At 35.1% G+C, this 23,024-nt stretch overlaps 1 protein-coding gene and 1 long non-coding RNA gene across 7 annotated transcripts in view; one reads left to right on the forward strand and one right to left on the reverse strand.

Annotated features, from left to right (window-relative positions):
* Nucleotides 1–18,472, reverse strand: part of LOC125666195 (vasoactive intestinal polypeptide receptor-like) — a 71,218-nt gene extending 52,746 nt beyond the window's left edge. For 2 of the 6 annotated variants that reach the window (XM_056151461.1, XM_048899310.2), the window contains exons 1-3: nt 15,014–15,146; nt 875–1,010; nt 309–789 (exon numbers count right to left, since the gene is read on the reverse strand). In XM_056151461.1, coding sequence (XP_056007436.1) covers nt 309–392 — 84 coding nt within the window. In that variant the 5' untranslated portion in view covers nt 393–789; nt 875–1,010; nt 15,014–15,146. Of the gene's footprint in view, nt 1–308; nt 790–874; nt 1,011–15,013; nt 15,297–18,277 lie in introns of those variants that run through there. The other 4 variants (XM_056151462.1, XM_056151460.1, XM_048899311.2 and 1 more) reach the window with 3 other exon arrangements.
* Nucleotides 15,145–16,978, forward strand: LOC125666196 (uncharacterized). Its single transcript, XR_007366571.2, has 2 exons — nt 15,145–15,268; nt 15,543–16,978. It is a non-coding gene; the product is annotated as an uncharacterized LOC125666196 (long non-coding RNA).
* Nucleotides 18,473–23,024: the final 4,552 nt, after the last annotated feature.

Here is a 23,024-nt window from a genome sequence, read left to right on the forward strand (position 1 = left end):
ACAGACTTACATAATACATAATTACATAATACTTACAGACTTAGCTAATACAGACTTACATAATACAGACTTAAATAATTACATAATACAGACTTACATAATACAGACTTAGCTAATACAGACTTGGCTAAAAGTAAGTTAGGGGTTGGATATCTCATAAACTTAGCTAAAAGAAAATAAGGGACTGATTATTTCATAAATTTAACTAAAAGTAACCTAGCTAAAAGTATGATAAGCGGCTAAATCTCTCATAAACGTAGCTAAAGTGATTTAGCTAAAAGTAAGAAAAGCAAACAGAGGATACTCACTTCGCAATGGCACTGGTCCAACAAAACAAGGGAGGTGACTAGGAACACGGCTGTAATCCGGGGCTTTAATTTCCCTCCTTCCATTATTTAGGGGGTTAGTTCCATCATCACGGAAATCACAATTGTGTAAAAATTTCCTTTCACTATTTGATTATTATCTTGGAGAACTAACTACATTCGATACTAAATGTACCTCCGCTGACTGAAGAGTGGTTTATATTATATAACTGTCCGTTCTGTAAGCTAATTAAGGACTCTCTTTTCTGTCTCGATTCCCAAAAACTGAAGAAATCCAATATCCTACAGCTGTCACTCAATACTCGCAGCCTCGCAGCGGGATGAAACACGACAACTATTTTTTCGGGATGTTCCAAGTCCCATATATTGGTTTCCAAATTACTATCAGATCACGTTGCGCAGCAATACAGAACGTTGTGCCGTTTGTAATTACGTCTCTCTTTGTTCCGATATAAGAATCACGCTGTAAATTAAAGAAAAGATATCATAGAAGTCACGTGATTATATAATCATTATTCATATTAGAAATTATGTCAGAATAAAATTACACAATGGCGGTGTTTCCATTTCCTCTTTAATGAACACATTCATTACGATAACACGGCATTCTTTTCCAGAGAGAAAAAATCAACAACTGTAGTACATTATCTTATTCCATTTTACTTTTTCTTCCTCGCAGCGGTACTGTAATAACAACATAGTATTATCATGTGACATACACTGTAATAATGACATATTATCATCACGTGATATTCACAATAGTACTGACGACATAGTGATTATATCACGTGATACTGACGACACGCTGATTATATCATGTGATATTCACAATAGTACTGACGACATAGTGATTATATCACGTGATATTCACAATAGTACTGACATGCTGATTATATCACGTGATATTCACAATAGTACTGACGACATGCTGATTATTATTTTCAATATATGCTGTAGTAATTATGAATAGTATTTACCACGTATTGATTTGCGAGATGTAAAGGCAGGTGAACTAAACTGTATATTTACACGGGTCATTTTTGTCTCAACTTCAATATGTGATTGTGTGTCCTATTTCATCTTTTTTATAGCTCTTCTAGGATTATTTGTGCCCGGGTAACACAGAGGTAGCGCTCTCGCTTCCCACCGCCGCGACCCGAGTTTGATCCCCGTGATCGGCACTGGTTACATGCGATAGGGTATGGCAGTCGCCCGCTCGGACACGTGGGTTTCCTCCGGGTACCCACAGAAATGATCCCCTAGCGCATCCGTGCATCAAAGGACTCCATCAGAAATAAGCTATCGAGCTTTCAAAGTAAATTATGTATGCATGTATGTATGTATGTATGTATGTATGTATATACCAAATAAACATTTATTTTTTTATTTATCTTGTCACTAACATATCATGGTAGATTTATTGTATTCGGCGTCTCTATAGGATTATCTTGTCAGTAACATGAGTTCATCGTAGACGTATTAAATTCGGAGCCTCTCCAGGATTATCTTGTCAGTAACATGAGTTCATGATAGACGTATTCGGCGCCTCTCTAGGGTTATCTTGTCAGTAACATCAGTTCCTTGTGCCTGTATTCTATTCGTATCTTGTCAGTAGCAAGAGTTTCTGGTAGTCGTGTTGTATTCGGTACCTCTCTAGGATTACCTTGTTTCTGGTAGCCTTGTTGTATTCGGTGCTTTTCTAGGATTATCTTGTCAGTAACATAAGTTCCTTGCGATCGTTTTGGACATGGTTTCACAATTATGACAAAATCTAAACTGTGAATACGTTTGACACGTAAAGTCAGGAATAGTTCAATAGCGCTTTCTTTAATGATCAATTCGTGCATCAATCTCTCCGAACATAATGTATTAATTATCAAAGAGACACAATACATCACACCTTCCATTCAATATCCATAAAACAGTAAAAGTGCGCATGCGTAAACTAATCTTTTTCAGTGATAAAGCTTCATGAACCGATCGTTTTCTGCGTAAGCGAGTCCTTGTTATAGAAGTTTTATTAGTTATAAAAAAAATTCCTTCGTTGATAGAAAATTATGACGTGCGAAGAACTGTCTCCGTAAAATGTTATTTGCAGTAATCAATATAGTGAAAAAAGAGCGGGGAGCTGTTTAGTTAGAGAGAGAGAGAGAGAGAGAGAGAGAGAGAGAGAGAGAGAGAGAGAGAGAGAGAGAGAGAGGGGGGGGGGGGCAAAAAGGCAGAGAGAGAGAGAGAGAGAGAGAGAGAGAGAAAGTTTATGTACGTTGAGAAATATGTTTTGTATCAAAGATACAACATTAATTAGTTATTTTATGTTAAAGACTAGCAAATTTTTATTCTAAACTGATGTAGATGTTGTTATTAACATGACATTAACACCTCCCAGTGCTTACATGTCATGGGTGCTTTATTACCCTCCGTTCTGTAGAGAGTGCCGGGTATTACATGCCTGGTTTTTTTTTTCTTTCAAGAAGTCCTCTGTGAATTTGAAATAACTCTCCTGACACTGTTTTGTGTTATATCATATTTTATCCAAATCCGTTTAGAATATTACTCGACAATGAAGTGACCTCAAAATGACCGTAGTCCTAGCCTTCTAAACAGGACAAAAATGTCCCCGTGTTCTCTCACAATGACCGCAGTCTTAACCTCCTAAACAGGGAAAAATGTCCCCGTGTTCTCTCACAATGACCGTAGTCTTAACCTCCTAAACAAGGCAAAAATGTCCCCGTGTTCTCTCACGTTCTTTAAGCCTTAATCTTTTGCTAAATTCATTATCTTTTGCATTTGAGAATATCTTTTAAATGCACTTGGAATGCGAATTTATATCTGTGTATTAATTTTGAATTTGAAGCGACTTGTCAAACTGAATGGAATAAAGACATACACCGATCTATGATTCGTATTAAATATTTAATTGTCTATAATTATGCGAATTTGAAAACTCGTGATAAATGAGGCACCTTAAAATCAACCTAGCTCAGTACACATAGATATAGAATTCACTGAGGGGTGTGTCAACGAAAACGAATAAATTAACGCCAAGTCTCCTAGCGTATATGTATAACTAGTCACGATGATTAAAATCTCCTAACATACACGTACAACTAGTCACGGTACTTAAAAAAATTAAAACACGGCGGTATGAACGCTTCACTCCGGTATAAATACACGGTGGTATGAACGCTTCACTCCGGTATAAATACACGGCGGTATGAACGCTTCACTCCGGCATAAATACACGGCGGTATGAACGCTTCACTCCGGCATAAAAACACGGCGGTATGAACGCTTCACTCCGGTATAAAAACACGGCGGTATGAACGCTTCACTCCGGCATTAAAACACGGCGGTATGAACGCTTCACACCGGTATAAAAACACGGCAGTATGAACGCTTCACTCCGGCATAAATACACGGCGGTATGAACGCTTCACTCCGGTATTAATACACGGCGGTATGAACGCTTCACACCGGTATAAATACACGGCGGTATGAACGCTTCACTCCGGTATAAATACACGGTGGTATGAACGCTTCACTCCGGTATAAATACACGGCGGTATGAACGCTTCACTCCGGTATAAATACACGGCGCTATGAACGCTTCACTCCGGTATAAATACACGGCGCTATGAACGCTTCACTCCGGTATAAATACACGGCGCTATGAACGCTTCACTCCGGTATAAATACACGGCGGTATGAACGCTTCACTCCGGTATAAATACACGGCGGTATGAACGCTTCACTCCGGTATAAATACACGGCGGTATGAACGCTTCACTCCGGTATAAATACACGGCGGTATGAACGCTTCACTCCGGTATAAATACACGGCGCTATGAACGCTTCACTCCGGTATAAATACACGGCGGTATGAACGCTTCACTCCGGTATAAATACACGGCGGTATGAACGCTTCACTCCGGTATTAATACACGGCGGTATGAACGCTTCACTCCGGTATAAATACACGGCGGTATGAACGCTTCACTCCGGTATTAATACACGGCGGTATGAACGCTTCACTCCGGTATTAATACACGGCGGTATGAACGCTTCACTCCGGTATAAATACACGGCGGTATGAACTACAGCGCCTCGTGAAGCGCTAACGCTCATTGAGAAATTTCGCAGTTCATAACCTAATCTATTTCTAAAAATGAAATTCATATCTTATTTGTATGGGACATATAAAAGAAATCCCACTTCAATTTTAAATATATGTTCCCCAGAGACGTGGCAGTTCAGCGATAGATCTCCATAATTCTCTATTTCTACAAAGATTGACTCGCCATTACTGGTAGAATATGAGCAAATGAACTACGTGTTAATGACAATTGAATGGAATATTTATAGGACACAGATACGTCCTATCTTAATAGATCACCAATAACCAGAGAAATAGTCCCTTTTACTCATAGATCAATCCGCTGACAGACTGAGGATGGAGCCCGATAGAACGCTGGTACTACAGCCATTACGCAGCGCGATCTATAGTCCTCTGGTATAAATCTGCTAAACATGTCCTCCATCCAGCAAATTAGCGCGTATCGAGGATGTTAATTACGGATGAAGCCGGGCAGGCGATCTTCTTTATAATCCATAAGTCTTTATTTCGGTTAGGAGATTATGTGTGCTGAATTTTTGCTGTACCATACATTAATACTGCAGCCAGATTTAACTCAATCGCCGTTCGTTTCTCGGACTCCGGGGCGACTGGCGAGACGACTTCTTTCGCTGCGTGTAGTGTCAGATTTCAAATCAATTCAAAAAAGTCACCAATTCACCAAAATAATAATAATAATAAATAGAATTAAAAGCAAAAAATGAATAGATACAGAGGAAAGATCTCTATAATGGAAGCTACACGGAGATCCTATAGAAGATACAAGCTCGTTTAATTGGAGACGGGAGAGGGGGGATTAATGAGTACAGGACTTCATTTAGATCTGCCTGTTGACAGATTATACGAGCAAATTATCAAACCTATACACGTGCAAACTGACAAACCTACACCACGTGCAAATCAACCAATTTAAATTATTGACAAGCGTTGTTCAAAGGGACCGCCGATATCGGCGCAATTCCCCCGTAGATATATCGCACGTATGGATTTGTAATAAACTATAGATTTATTGTGTTAATATACAGTTATTGGTAATTAATATTCATATTTATTAGTAACTGGGGACTAATAACGGTAACAGTGTCTCTCTGGATGGGCTACTAATTTTCATAAAACATGATTTTTCCTGAACTGTTTAAGGAGGTACTCATAAGGAGGTACTCATAATGGCTGACTTCCTTTCAAAACATGGAGGGAACAAATCAATATCAGTAATATTTGACGTTTCCTTTTCAATTTAAATGCCTAGACGAGTAGCTTAGTAGGTAGCATACCGACTGCTGAACTGTAGATCGCAAGTTCGAGCCCAGCAGGGTTTTTAAAAAAATTTCAGATTATCTTCTACTAAAACTGTATTTTTTGACAAAATAATTAAAGTAAATTTGAAAAACATTTCAACTTCAAAATATTGTTGTACAGATCCTCCACTTTTCATCTACATCAAATTTCTCTGGTGTAGCATACCTCCTTAAAAGAATTCACATCGAAGGTAAACAAAGGCTTGGGACGTACTTCATGATGGGGATTGCTACAAATAGCATTTATCAAACATTCTAAATTACAACTATCAGTCTTGTGGACACATTTTTTGTATCAACAGACAGACGGACAGACAGAACAGACCCCCCCCCCCCTCCGAAACATGATAAACGTATCAGACAAACACATACATGTATAAAATATCAGAGAGATGCAGGACACACGACAAAGGGATATTAATGAACTTTTGAGTTTGGGTGAGCTAAAACTGGATACATTACATAAGCGGCGTGATAGAGGTCTTATCGTGTGTGACGTGCCTGCGCATACAAGCCTTATCAAATCGAACGCGCCTTATGGGAAAGTCGGACGAAGGCGATAAAATTAATGAAGATTTAGCTTTATAAATTAAGGGCAAATTACTGGGGAATCTGAGATATCGAACGCGCCGCTCTGTAATATATAATTAAACTGCAACGGAAATTGTTACAGCCAGGACACGTACCTAAAGCCAAATAAATATTTTAGGATTGGAAACGGTTTGTCAACAGCTCGATCCAATATGATACGTGATTGGAAATTTAGATTATGTTACGAATGTATTAAAAGCGGTGTTTACTGAAATCGTCCCCCGGGTCTGAGATTCTATTTTGTTGAAAATGAAATTCGTGATGATGGCTTATTACATCTTCATGCAATTTTAATCTTTTCTTCAAGACAGTTATTCACCACCTCGCGCGATAAATGGCTGTAGAGAAAGCAATCAGCACGCGTATTCAGGCTCTGATCTTATCTATATTTATCTATTTGTCCAAGTTTGTAGATCTTAATTCTTATATCGAAATTCATGAACAGCCGAAATGGGCTAATGTGTTCTTTAACTGGTTATATAAACTCACATCAAAGGAATTCCGCGGGGTTTCGGGTTAGAATAGATCCTAAGTACCCGAGAGGGACGTTAAACAATATACAATCAACCAACAAGCAATCACATCAAAGGATGGGAATCATATAAAACTCATTTTTAATTCTAAACAACAGAATTCTGATATTACATTGATTACAAGAAATTCTAAGAAAAAATTTTTTTGTATGTGAAGTCCCTGTTGAAGGAGTAAAAACGTCACGTTCTAATGAATACGGCTGTTAAAATCTGTAACTATCCACGATTAATTTTTCAAATTGATCAAAATTGGCCATTTCTCAGAAGAGTAAAACTGCTATTTAGAAAAATATCAGATACAATAATTTCTGTAACTATCAATTATTAATTTTTCAAATTATGAAAATTGTGTAAAGGTCACGTTTTAATGAACACTGTTAAAATCTGTAACTATTCATGATCAATTTTTCAAATTGAACAAAATTGGCCATTTCTCAGAGGAGTAAAACTGCTATTTTTAAGTATATAACAGGTGTTGAAAATTTCTGCAACTATCGATAATTAATCTAATTAAAGATCATGCTACATGAGATATTAAAGGTACTCGATACAACCAAAAAAGAAATGTTTCAGTTGACATATTTTATTGGATTAGATTAGTCGTAATGGATACAAATTTAAAATTCATTCAAAAAAGGGACTTGTAAATTTTCTATGATGTTCAAAAGTTGATATTTATTGCCCTTCCCTGCATACATGTAACTTGTACAATTTTCTCCCATTGTTTTGGACTTAATTGAGAAATGATCAGAATAAATTACATTTCATATACGATAGATTGTATTCATTTTACTTGTATAAAAACTTGAATTTAGTTTTCATGTTCATTTTTTAAAGTTAGTATCAAGCGTCGTTGGTCTATTTTATTCATGATTTCTTCCATTACATTAGTATATTATTTATTATAGGATGATAATAGGGTTTCTATTATATTAGTATTTATTTATTATAGGATTATAATGGGTTTTATATTAAATTAGTATATCATTTATTATAGGATGATAATGGGGTGTATATTGTATTAGTATATTATTTATTATAGGATGATAATGGGGTGTATATTATATTAGTATATTATTTATTATAGGATGATAATGGGGTGTATATTATATTAGTATTTTATTTACTATAGGATGATAATGGGTTTATATTAAATTAGAATATTATTTATTATAGGATTATAATGGGTTTTATATTATCTTAGTATTTATTTATTATACGATGATAATGGGGTTTATATTATGTTAGTATATTATTGGATGATAATGGGGTTTTGATATTATTTATTATAGGATGATAATGAGGTTTTGATATTATTTATTATAGGATGATAATGGGGTTTTGATATCATTTATTATAGGATGATAATGGGGTTTTGATATTATTTATTATAGGATGATAATGGGGTTTTGATATTATTTATTATAGGATGATAATGAGGTTTTGATATTATTTATTATAGGATGATAATGGGGTTTTGATATCATTTATTATAGGATGATAATGGGGTTTTGATATTATTTATTATAGGATGATAATGGGGTTTTGATATTATTTATTATAGGATGATAATGAGGTTTTGATATTATTTATTATAGGATGATAATGAGGTTTTGATATCATTTATTATAGGATGATAATGGGGTTTTGATATTATTTATTATAGGATGATAATGGGGTTTTGATATTATTTATTATAGGATGATAATGAGGTTTTGATATTATTTATTATAGGATGATAATGGGGTTTTGATATCATTTATTATAGGATGATAATGGGGTTTTGATATTATTTATTATAGGATGATAATGGGGTTTTGATATTATTTATTATAGGATGATAATGAGGTTTTGATATTATTTATTATAGGATGATAATGGGGTTTTGATATCATTTATTATAGGATGATAATGGGGTTTTGATATTATTTATTATAGGATGATAATGGGGTTTTGATATTATTTATTATAGGATGATAATGAGGTTTTGATATTATTTATTATAGGATGATAATGGGGTTTTGATATCATTTATTATAGGATGATAATGGGGTTTTGATATTATTTATTATAGGATGATAATGGGGTTTTGATATTATTTATTATAGGATGATAATGAGGTTTTGATATTATTTATTATAGGATGATAATGGGGTTTTGATATCATTTATTTTAGGATGATAATGGGGTTTTGATATCATTTATTATAGGATGATAATGGGGTTTTGATATTATTTATTATAGGATGATAATGGGGTTTTGATATTATTTATTATAGGATGATAATGAGGTTTTGATATTATTTATTATAGGATGATAATGGGGTTTTGATATCATTTATTTTAGGATGATAATGGGGTTTTGATATCATTTATTATAGGATGATAATGGGGTTTTGATATTATTTATTATAGGATGATAATGGGGTTTTGATATTATTTATTATAGGATGATAATGAGGTTTTGATATTATTTATTATAGGATGATAATGGGGTTTTGATATTATTTATTATAGGATGATAATGGGGTTTTGATATCATTTATTATAGGATGATAATGGGGTTTTGATATTATTTATTATAGGATGATAATGGGGTTTTGATATTATTTATTATAGGATGATAATGGGGTTTTGATATTTATTATAGGATGATAATGGGGTTTTGATATCATTTATTATAGGATGATAATGGGTTTTTGATATTATTTATTATAGGATGATAATGGGGTTTTGATATTATTTATTATAGGATGATAATGGGGTTTTGATATTTATTATAGGATGATAATGGGGTTTTGATATTATTTATTATAGGATGATAATGGGGTTTTGATATTATTTATTATAGGATGATAATGGGGTTTTGATATTATTTATTATAGGATGATAATGGGGTTTTGATATTTATTATAGGATGATAATGGGGTTTTGATATTATTTATTATAGGATGATAATGGGGTTTTGATATCATTTATTATAGGATGATAATGGGGTTTTGATATCATTTATTATAGGATGATAATGGGGTTTTGATATTATTTATTATAGGATGATAATGGGGTTTTAATATTATTTATTATAGGATGATAATGGGGTTTTGATATTTATTATAGGATGATAATGGGGTTTTGATATCATTTATTATAGGATGATAATGGGGTTTTGATATTATTTATTATAGGATGATAATGGGGTTTTGATATCATTTATTATAGGATGATAATGGGGTTTTGATATCATTTATTATAGGATGATAATGGGGTTTTGATATCATTTATTATAGGATGATAATGAGGTTTTGATATTATTTATTATAGGATGATAATGGGGTTTTGATATTATTTATTATAGGATGATAATGGGGTTTTGATATCATTTATTATAGGATGATAATGGGGTTTTGATATTATTTATTATAGGATGATAATGGGGTTTTGATATTATTTATTATAGGATGATAATGGGGTTTTGATATTTATTATAGGATGATAATGGGGTTTTGATATCATTTATTATAGGATGATAATGGGTTTTTGATATTATTTATTATAGGATGATAATGGGGTTTTGATATTATTTATTATAGGATGATAATGGTGTTTTGATATTTATTATAGGATGATAATGGGGTTTTGATATTATTTATTATAGGATGATAATGGGGTTTTGATATTATTTATTATAGGATGATAATGGGGTTTTGATATTATTTATTATAGGATGATAATGGGGTTTTGATATTTATTATAGGATGATAATGGGGTTTTGATATTATTTATTATAGGATGATAATGGGGTTTTGATATCATTTATTATAGGATGATAATGGGGTTTTGATATCATTTATTATAGGATGATAATGGGGTTTTGATATTATTTATTATAGGATGATAATGGGGTTTTGATATTATTTATTATAGGATGATAATGAGGTTTTGATATTATTTATTATAGGATGATAATGGGGTTTTGATATTATTTATTATAGGATGATAATGGGGTTTTGATATCATTTATTATAGGATGATAATGGGGTTTTGATATTATTTATTATAGGATGATAATGGGGTTTTAATATTATTTATTATAGGATGATAATGGGGTTTTGATATTTATTATAGGATGATAATGGGGTTTTGATATCATTTATTATAGGATGATAATGGGGTTTTGATATTATTTATCATAGGATGATAATGGGGTTTTGATATCATTTATTATAGGATGATAATGGGGTTTTGATATCATTTATTATAGGATGATAATGGGGTTTTGATATTATTTATTATAGGATGATAATGGGGTTTTGATATTATTTATTATAGGATGATAATGGGGTTTTGATATTATTTATTATAGGATGATAATGGGGTTTTGATATTATTTATTATAGGATGATAATGAGGTTTTGATATTATTTATTATAGGATGATAATGGGGTTTTGATATTATTTATTATAGGATGATAATGGGGTTTTGATATTATTTATTATAGGATGATAATGAGGTTTTGATATTATTTATTATAGGATGATAATGAGGTTTTGATATTATTTATTATAGGATGATAATGGGGTTTTGATATCATTTATTATAGGATGATAATGGGGTTTTGATATTATTTATTATAGGATGATAATGGGGTTTTGATATTATTTATTATAGGATGATAATGGGGTTTTGATATTATTTATTATAGGATGATAATGGGGTTTTGATATTATTTATTATAGGATGATAATGGGGTTTTGATAGGGCTGAGGCTAGGCTTGCAGGATGATGCACACCCCTCTGGTGGAATATAAAAATAAACCACCAAATTATTTAGCGCCATTAAGGTATCTGCAACCTCCCTCTTAGAAAGAAGAGGAAGAGCACCGTCGCATTTCTCCAACCCACACTTTTATTTATATTTTCTGTATGCGTCCACGAGTACATTTTCTATATGCGTCCACGAGTAAATTTTGTATAATTATGTGTCCACGAGTACATTTTCTGTATGCGTCCACGAGTAAATTTTCTGTTTGCGTCCACGAGTACATTTTCTGTATGTGTCCATGAGTATATTCTCTGTATGCATCCACGAGTACATTTTCTGTATGCGTCCACGAGTAAATCTAGGTATGCGTAAATCGGATTCTTCATTGTTTATCATTTCTTTGTCAAATTTCTGGTTATAATTTCCATGTAGTGTCTTTATTTTCTCCATTTTGCGGCAGAAATAAAAGAAGAGAGCGGTGTATGTACTGCCTCCAGTACCACGAAGTCTACCTGTAGCGTCACCTAGCGGGAGTGTGGGTATATACACATACTACATACATGTAGCGTCACCTAGCGGGAGTGTGGGTATATACACATACTACATACATGTAGCGTCATCTAGCGGGAGTGTGGGTATATACACATACTACATACATGTAGCGTCACCTAGCGGGAGTGTGGGTATATACACATGCTACATACATGTAGCGTCACCTAGCGGGAGTATGGGTATATACACATACCACATACATGTAGCGTCACCTAGCGGGAGTGTGGGTATATACACATACTACATACATGTAACGTCATCTAGCGGGAGTGTGGGTATATACACATACTACATATATATAGCGTCACCTAGCGGGAGTGTGGGTATATACACATACTACATACATGTAACGTCATCTAGCGGGAGTGTGGGTATATACACATACTACATACATGTAACGTCATCTAGCGGGAGTGTGGGTATATACACATACTACATACATGTAACGTCATCTAGCGGGAGTGTGGGTATATACACATACTACATATATATAGCGTCACCTAGCGGGAGTGTGGGTATATACACATACCACATACCTGTAGCGTCACCTAGCGGGAGTGTGGGTATGTACACATACTACATACATGTAGCGTCACCTAGCGGGAACTGTGGTATATTCATATCAAACATGTAACTTCATCCCGTGGAAAGTGTGAGATAAACACGTACAAGTACGCGTAGCGTCATCTAGCGGAAACTGACAAATAAGCACATACCTGGCGGGAATTGTGGGATATGCACATGATTACATGTAGCATCATCCAGCGGAATTGTGGGATATGTAGATGCTGATCTCTGTTTTACTTTAAGACTAAATGTTTAGGGTGAGTATAAAGAATGAGAGCATAGAGTAATTTCTTTCATCACAATGACGATTTATACGGAAATTACAACCACACTTCTGTAATTTTTCTGTCCAAAAATACTAACCACCTAAACATTGATTCTTTATAATGTATCCTAAATACTAACCACCTAAACATTAATTCTTTATAATGTATCCTAAATACTAACCACCTAAACATTAATTCCTTATAATGTATCCTAAATACTAACCACCTAAACATTAATTCTTTATAATGTATCCTAAATCTAACCAGCTAAACATTAATTCCTTATAATGTATCCTAAATCTAACCACCTAAACATTAATTCCTTATAATGTATCCTAAATACTAACCACCTAAACATTAATTCCTTATAATGTATCCTAAATCTAACCACCTAAACATTGATTCCTTATAATGTATCCTAAATACTAACCACCTAAACATTAATTCCTTATAATGTATCCTAAATCTAACCACCTAAACATTAATTCTTTATAATGTATCCTAAATACTAACCACCTAAACATTAATTCCTTATAATGTATCCTAAATCTAACCAGCTAAACATTAATTCCTTATAATGTATCCTAAATACTAACCGCCTAAACATTAATTCCTTATAATGTATCCTAAATCTAACCACCTAAACATTAATTCCTTATAATGTATCCTAAATCCTAACCACCTAAACATTGATTCCTTATAATGTATCCTAAATCTAACCACCTAAACATTAATTCCTTATAATGTATCCTAAATACTAACCACCTAAACATTAATTCTTTATAATGTATCCTAAATACTAACCACCTAAACATTAATTCCTTATAATGTATCCTAAATCTAACCACCTAAACATTAATTCCTTATAATGTATCCTAAATACTAACCACCTAAACATTAATTCCTTATAATGTATCCTAAATCTAACCAGCTAAACATTAATTCCTTATAATGTATCCTAAATACTAACCACCTAAACATTAATTCCTTATAATGTATCCTAAATACTAGCCACCTAAACATTGATTCCTTATAATGTATCCTAAATACTAACCACCTAAACATTAATTCTTTATAATGTATCCTAAATACTAACCACCTAAACATTAATTCCTTATAATGTATCCTAAATATTAACCACTTAAACATTAATTCCTTATAATGTATCCTAAATACTAACCACCTAAACATTAATTCTTTATAATGTATCCTAAATACTAACCACCTAAACATTAATTCCTTATAATGTATCCTAAATCTAACCACCTAAACATTAATTCCTTATAATGTATCCTAAATACTAACCACCTAAACATTAATTCCTTATAATGTATCCTAAATCTAACCAGCTAAACATTAATTCCTTATAATGTATCCTAAATACTAACCACCTAAACATTAATTCCTTATAATGTATCCTAAATACTAGCCACCTAAACATTGATTCCTTATAATGTATCCTAAATACTAACCACCTAAACATTAATTCTTTATAATGTATCCTAAATACTAACCACCTAAACATTAATTCCTTATAATGTATCCTAAATATTAACCACCTAAACATTAATTCCTTATAATGTATCCTAAATACTAACCACCTAAACATTAATTCTTTATAATGTATCCTAAATACTAACCACCTAAACAGTCTTTTCTTGCAATCTACCTTGTTTATATCGAGAAATGTGACACACTTGGACATAGCAAAACATCAGTAAACGTGAATATTTGTATGTAATAACGCCATCTGGCGGAAACTTTGCAAAAGTCAAATATATGTACGTATATGTAATAACGCTATCAAGCGGGCGTTTGCAAAAATCAGATGTCTCGTTGGTCAATTAGAGAAAACAAACGTCCATGTATAAAATATCGCATGACATCAAAACTTTCAAATGACCAAACTTACATTACACTTTTCGATCAAATAAAAAAATTTATCAACATGTAAACATGACAGACGAAATAAAGGTTCAGACTCACCCCGAATTTCCTTTTATCTGCGAATGGTTAAATTACATCCAGAATAATACTGTCCAACAGGAAACACGAGATGCACTTCCACGGAAAGCTCACTCCACTGCCTGCCTGAGAGGAGAACGACTGAGCCCAAGTTTATGTTTATCGGCAATTAGTGACAACACATATTAATCGGCGCTTGTTTTGACCAACACGACGGAAGATTATCAGGACGAACGATAAAACAGCCAGGAGTAAATAGCAATTAAAGAGAGAAAGGTAACAGCCAACAGGTGTAACCCTCGTAATTGTGGCGGATTTCATTGTTTCTATCTATTTATAGTATACGGTGTGGGCGGATCCAAGTCTTTAATTGAGTTTTCTATCATAATGATATCAATACTGTACAGGATAGGCGGATCCAAGTCTTTAATAGAGTTTTCTTTCTTTCTTTTTTATTTTTGTAAACAATCTATATATATTAACACATATACGAGTCTGGTCTCGGATATGCCGATTTATCGTAGTGACTCTATCATTTTCTCCATACCAGGTCAATTAAGTCCATTCGGAAACGGATCAATTCAGCCTTTCCGGATCATGTAAGTCCCTGTGGATTTACTTAAAATTATGTAATTTTAACTTCCTTTCTAGAAGAATCGAGAATTAAGGTATCCGACCCACATTAGCGGATTTTTATAAAATGTAAATCAAGGTGTGTATTATGACCGTAATTGATGCTAAAAGATATATCTATGTTTTTTATTGAAAATTTACCGCAAAATTACCTTATATTATCAATTATTTATATTTCCCAACATTTTTCAATTATGCTGCAACTTTTTTTCAAATAATGAAATAAAATAAGAAATAAATAGACATTTAAAGTTTTCTTTTATTATTATAGCATAATTTTTATTTTAAAACACTTCTAACATCAAAAAGACAGACTGACTATGAGAAAACATGAAAAATAGAAAAATAAAAATTCAAGTGCAAAAAGGTGAAATGTACAAAATTGCTATTTTTAAAAAAAATGATGCAGAAATTTCACAAATATTTTGCTGCAAATGAAGTTCAATCCCTATATTTTTGTTTAGCACAATTATAAAGATATTTACCGTAGAAAACTTTAAATATGCTATGTTGAACACCCCCACCCCCAATACAAAAATTCAAGTGCAAAACGGCGAAATGTACAAAATCGCTGTTTTTAAAAAAAAGATAATGTAAACTTTTCACAAATAATGTACTGCAAATGAAGTTCAATCCCTATATTTTTGTTTACCACAATTATAAAGACATTTACCATAGGAAACTTACATTATGCTATGTTGAACCACATCCCCCCCCCCCCCCCCCCCCCCACCCCATACAAAAATCTTAACATTGAAAAGTTAGGTGGGTAAATTTGCTGAGAGTAGAATATTGCTAATATTTTTTTATTTTTTTTTATTTTTTTTTTGACATATACTGCTGTTGTTTTTTTAATCTTCGTTGTAGCTGAAGATGATCAGTGGTGTCAGCTTTCATTCCGGACTACGTCGCGGTGGTGAATGCTGTTTGATTGTATTCCTCAACGTAGTTGGATGAGTGCAACACATTCTTAAGCTCATTACATTGTTTTGAGATTGAACTGTTGATTTGGAATTTGTACTTTGAACTTTGAACTTGACTATTCAGCATTGAATGATACTTGACATTCGGCATTGAACTGTATTTTTATTTATTTATTTATTTTACTATTGATTGTTTATTGTTTTGGTGACGTTCATGCACTTGTGACATACCCAGTGCATGATCCGCCCAATTTGGGGCCGTCTCATATTTTGTATTGATTGATTGATTGTTATTGAGGGGCAGCCATGTGGTAACCCCTGCAAGTAATCACCACGGCCAGAAGCGCCATAATCAACTAGTATAAACACATGTCTTGTGTATATATTTAGAGAATCTGAAATAAATCATAATACAATGTACATGTTCAATATATGCATACCAAGGATCATGTAGGAATACAGACAGGGTTATTTTATATATATATGAGAGAGAGAGAGAGAGAGAGAGAGAGAGAGAGAGAGAGAGAGAGAGAGAGTTAAGGAAATATCAGGTGCCATCTGTTCCAATGGGTATCAAATTTTTCGTTATCACCATTTTTATAAAATAGGAATTTTTGCGTTTCATAAAAGAGTTTTAAGTCAGATATTGCAAAATGAATGTTCAATGATTTCTCAGTACATCTTGCACAGTATAAATATAGTATTTCAACCAAAGGATAAGAACTTTTTACCAGGAGTACCTAAAATAAAATATTTTTTGGTAAGAACTATATGAAAGTTTGTTTTATCTTCTATGTAAAGTTGAAACTCATCTAGGAATGCTTGAACACAATCACATTCCCACAGTATATGTTCTATTGTCTCTTCCTCTCTGTGACAAAACTTACACATCTTACAATTTACTTTTTAAATTTTGAATGAAAACGAATTTGTTGCCAAAATTTTGTTATTTATTCTGTATTGAAACCATTGGAGTTTGCAGTTTTTAGTTATTTTAAAAGGTAGCATATTGAAAAATTTTCATTCTCTGTTATCAATATCCAAAAGCTGACTCCATCTTATTGTACCTGCAGTCACTGAAGAGTTTTTGTTTAAAAATTCATTTTAAAAAACTTTGATTTTTTGCACTTCAGTGCATTGTAAATGTTTCTTCTAATAAAAGTCTTTAATTCAGTTTTATATCAGAATGGCATTGATGCTGTAAAGGATAGGCGGATCTAAGTTTTTAATTGAGTTTTCTATCATAATGACATTAATATTGTAGAGGATAGGCGGATCCAAGTTTTAATTGAGTTTTCTATCATAATGACATTAATATTGTAGAGGATAGGCGGATCTAAGTTTTTAATTGAGTTTTCTATCATAATGACATTAATATTGTAGAGGATAGGCGGATGCAAGTTTTTAATTGAGTTTTCTATCATAATGACATTGATTCTGTACAGCATATTAGGCGGATCTCAGTGTTTTTATATCATTATTAATGATTAGTAGAAGGATCAAATGTTACAGAGAATAGATCAGTATATTTATCTATTAATTAACACAACCTGGGTAGATTTGATATAGCATTCGCTTTATCAAGGGTTGCGAATTATCATCTTATATAAAAAGTAAGAACCAAAGCAACAATAGTACAAACAGACATACATGCATGTATACTGGTTAATTCTGCGTACAAACAAACACATACTAGTTTTCATTGTATTTGTTTACTAGATTTCGTTACCTTCTGGAATTCCACAATCTAGCTACATTTCCCCACAATGCAGACACATTTCCCTACAATGCAGACACATTTCCCCACAATGCAGACACATTTCCCCACAATTCAGACACATTTCCCCACAATCCAGACACTAAGCTAACAGGTATCCCACTCTAGACAATTTGTACGCAGTAATTACTGTACAATGTAGATGTACATGTGAGCCTTCAATATCAATGAAACGGATATTTGTTTATTCACAAGCACGTCCAGCAAAATATCATTACAATAGACCTGTGAGTTCATGTCTCCACAATACAATAGACCCGTGAGCTCGTCTCCACATTACTATAGGCCTGTGAGCTCATGTCTCCACATTACAATAGACCTGTGAACTCATGTCTCCACATTACAATAGACCTGTGAGTTCTTGTCTCCACATTACAATAGATCTGTGAGCTCATGTCTCCACATTACAATAGACCTGTGAACTCATGTCTCCACATTACAATAGACCTGTGAGTTCTTGTCTCCACATTACAATAGACATGTGAGCTCATATTTCCACATTACAATAGACCTGTGAGTTCCTGTCTCCACATTACAATAGACATGTGAATTCATGTCTCCACATTACAATAGACATGTGAGCTCATATCTTCACATTACAATAGACCTGTGATCTCATTTGTCCACATTACAATAGACCCGTGAAGTCATGTCTCCGCATTACAATAGACCTGTGAGCTCATTACAATAGACCTGTGAGCTCATTGCAATAGACCTGTGAGTTCTTGTCTCCACATTACAATAGACTTGTGAACTCATGTCTCCACATTACAATAGACCTGTGAGTTCTTGTCTCCACATTACAATAGACCTGTGAGCTCATGTCTCCACATTACAATAGACCTGTGAGCTCATGTCTCCACATTACAGTCTGTGAGAACAAATTGATAAAATTAACCCGGAAAGTTCTCCATAATAGACACTTGGAACAACATAGAAAGTAAAGATTACAAAAATCATACTTTAATTAAAACATGATATCACAGATTTGGTAATTAAGTGTGTGCAGTCTATCGTTTAATCAATATCTCCTGAAACAGTTCCTTATCCTTGCCAAGAGTCCACCCTTCTTTTCAGCAGGTTTGACTTTCTTCTATAAAAAAAAAACAAACGCAAAATTTAATATTTGGATATCATATTATAAGAAGACTGATCATTCAAAACACGAACAGAGTGGCGGATCTAGCGGGATGTTACAGTGGCGGATCTAGCGGGATGTTACAGTGACAGATCTAGCGGGATGTTACAGTGGCGGATCTAGCGGGATGTTACAGTGACAGATCTAGCGGGATGTTACAGTGACAGATCTAGCGGGATGTTACAGTGACAGATCTAGCGGGATGTTACAGTGACAGATCTAGCGGGATGTTACAGTGACAGATCTAGCGGGATGTTACAGTGACAGATCTAGCGGGATGTTACAGTGACAGATCTAGCGGGATGTTACAGTGGCGGATCTAGCGGGATATTACAGTGGCGGATCTAGCGGGATGTTACAGTGACAGATCTAGTGGGATGTTACAGTGGCGGATCTAGCGGGATGTTACAGTGGCGGATCTAGCGGGATGTTACAGTGGCGGATCTAGCGGGATGTTACAGTGGCGGATGAAAGGTGAAGATAACGAACAGTGATCAATCTCATAACTCCTAAAAGCAATACCGGATCTAGCGGGAGGTAAAACACCCCTTCGGTTATATATTTTAACAAAATGGTCACTTTGTGCCATTTTTGGGTCTTCAACACCAAACCATTTTAAGACTTGGTCCCAATTCCTTGTTTGAAACTTTTTCTGGATCCACCACTGGAACATGACTCACGATTCTAAGATTTGACTAGTACTCACAGACAAACAGGACCCCCAACATAGACACGATTTCCATGAAAAAACTGGCATGTCGTCTTCGTCATCATCTGAGTCAATGAATCTCCGCCCCCGAGGCCTCAGAGACTTAGCATCTCCTACCTGTGTGATGAAGAAAATATTTGTAGGCTTTACATATGTATATTCAGGTATTCTCTGACAGAAATACCGTCTACTCTACACGATAATATATATACATAAATAATGTTTAGATCTCTAAGCATTGCATAATTATAACCATTTTGTTATTCTACATATGTATAGCCGGAACTGGATTTTTTTAAAAATCACTATAATTTACCTCAGATGAAATAAACCGAATGCCAGAGTCAATGGTCTCCGTTTGTCTGTTGGGTAAAGCTCTACAAAACAGAGACATACGTGAGAATCAAAAATAGTAGTTTATTACATTCATAACAGTACCGGTGTCGGGAGTCGATAACAGTACCGGTGTCAGGAGTCTATAACAGTACCGGTGTCAGGAGTCTATAACAGTACCGATGTCAGGAGTCGATAACAGTACCGGTGTCGGGAGTCTATAACAGTACCGGTGTCGGGAGTCTATAACAGTACCGGTGTCGGGAGTCTATAACAGTACCGGTGTCGGGAGTCTATAACAGTACCGGTGTGGGGAGTCTATAACAATACCGGTGTCGGGAGTTGATAACAATACCGGTGTCAGAAGTCGATAACAATACCCGTGTCGTGAGTCTATAACAATACCGGTGTGGGGAGTCGATAACAGTACCGGTGTCGGGAGTCTATAACAATACCGGTGTCGGGAGTCTATAACAGTACCGGTGTCAGAAGTCGATAACAATACCCGTGTCGTGAGTCTATAACAATACCGGTGTGGGGAGTCGATAACAGTACCGGTGTCGGGAGTCTATAACAATACCGGTGTCGGGAGTTGATAACAGTACCGATGTGGGGAGTCGATAACAATACCGGTGTCAGGAGTCTATAACAGTACTGGTGTCGGGAGTCTATAACAATACCGGTGTCAGAAGTCGATAACAGTACCGGTGTCAGGAGTCGATAACAGTACCGGTGTCGGGAGTCTATAACAGTACCGGTGTCGGGAGTCTATAACAGTACCGGTGTCAGGAGTCGATAACATTACCGGTGTCGGGAGTCGATAACAGTACCGGTGTCGGGAGTCTATAACAATACCGGTGTGGGGAGTCTATAACAGTACCGGTGTCAGGAGTCTATAACAGTACCGGTGTCGGGAGTCTATAACAATACCGGTGTCAGAAGTCGATAACAGTACCGGTGTCAGGAGTCGATAACAGTACCGGTGTCGGAAGTCGATAACAATACCGGTGTCGGGAGTTTATAAGAGTACCGGTGTCGGGAGTCTATAAGAGTACCGGTGTCGGGAGTTTATAACAGTACCGGTGTCGGGAGTCTATAACAGTACCGGTGTCGAGAGTCTATAACAGTACCGGTGTCGAGAGTCTATAACAATACCGGTGTCAGAAGTCGATAACAGTACCGGTGTCAGGAGTCGATAACAGTACCGGTGTCGGGAGTCTATAACAATACCGGTGTCGGGAGTCTATAACAATACCGGTGTGGGGAGTCTATAACAGTTCCGGTGTCGGAAGTCGATAACAATACCGGTGTCAGGAGTCTATAACAGTACCGGTGTCAGGAGTCAATGACAGTACCGGTGTCGGGAGTCTATAACAGTACCGGTGTCGAGAGTCTATAACAGTACCGGTGTCGGGAGTCGATAACAGTACCGGTGTCGGGAGTCTATAACAATACCGGTGTCGGGAGTCTATAACAGTACCGGTGTCGAGAGTCTATAACAGTACCGGTGTCGGGAGTCGATAACAGTACCGGTGTCGGGAGTCTATAACAATACCGGTGTCGGGAGTCTATAACAGTACCGGTGTCGAGAGTCTATAACAGTACCGGTGTCGGGAGTCGATAACAATACCGGTGTCGGAAGTTTATAACAATACCGGTGTCAGGAGTCTATAACAATACCGGTGTCAGAAATCTATAACAGTACCGGTGTCGGGAGTCGATAACAATACCGGTGTCGGAAGTTTATAACAGTACCGGTGTCGAGAGTCTATAACAATACCGGTGTCAGAAGTCTATAACAGTACCGGTGTCGGGAGTCTATAACAATACCGGTGTCGGGAGTCTAAAACAATATCGGTGTCGGGAGTCTATAACGGTACCGGTGTCGGGAGTCTATAACAATACCGGTGTCGGGATTCTATAACAGTACCGGTGTCGAGAGTCTATAACAGTACCGGTGTCGGGAGTCGATAACAATACCGGTGTCGGAAGTTTATAACAATACCGGTGTCAGGAGTCTATAACAATACCGTGTCAGAAGTCTATAACAGTACCGGTGTGGGGAGTCTATAACAATACCGGTGTCGGAAGTTTATAACAGCACCGGTGTCGAGAGTCTATAACAATACCGGTGTCAGAAGTCTATAACAGTACCGGTGTCGGGAGTCTATAACAATACCGGTGTCGGGAGTCTATAACAATACCGGTGTCGGGAGTCTATAACAGTACCGGTGTCGAGAGTCTATAACAGTACCGGTGTCGGGAGTCGATAACAATACCGGTGTCGGAAGTTTATAACAATACCGGTGTCGGGAGTCGATAACAATACTCTTTACGAGAGTTACTAATTGTAGGAGCTTTTGCTCCACAACCCGAACAAGTAAATATGTGTAGTGATAGTACATTCATGGACATGATATTTAAATTGAAAATTGCGAGTGTTTCGTTTTGGAAATGACCTTGAAAGTGGAGGTCTCGTGTCAAAGTAAGCTTTTGCAAGATAAAGAACCTTCACTGCT

This window comes from Ostrea edulis, chromosome 10, assembly GCF_947568905.1.
Source record: "Ostrea edulis chromosome 10, xbOstEdul1.1, whole genome shotgun sequence".
Classification (NCBI taxonomy): Eukaryota; Metazoa; Mollusca; class Bivalvia; order Ostreida; family Ostreidae; genus Ostrea; species Ostrea edulis.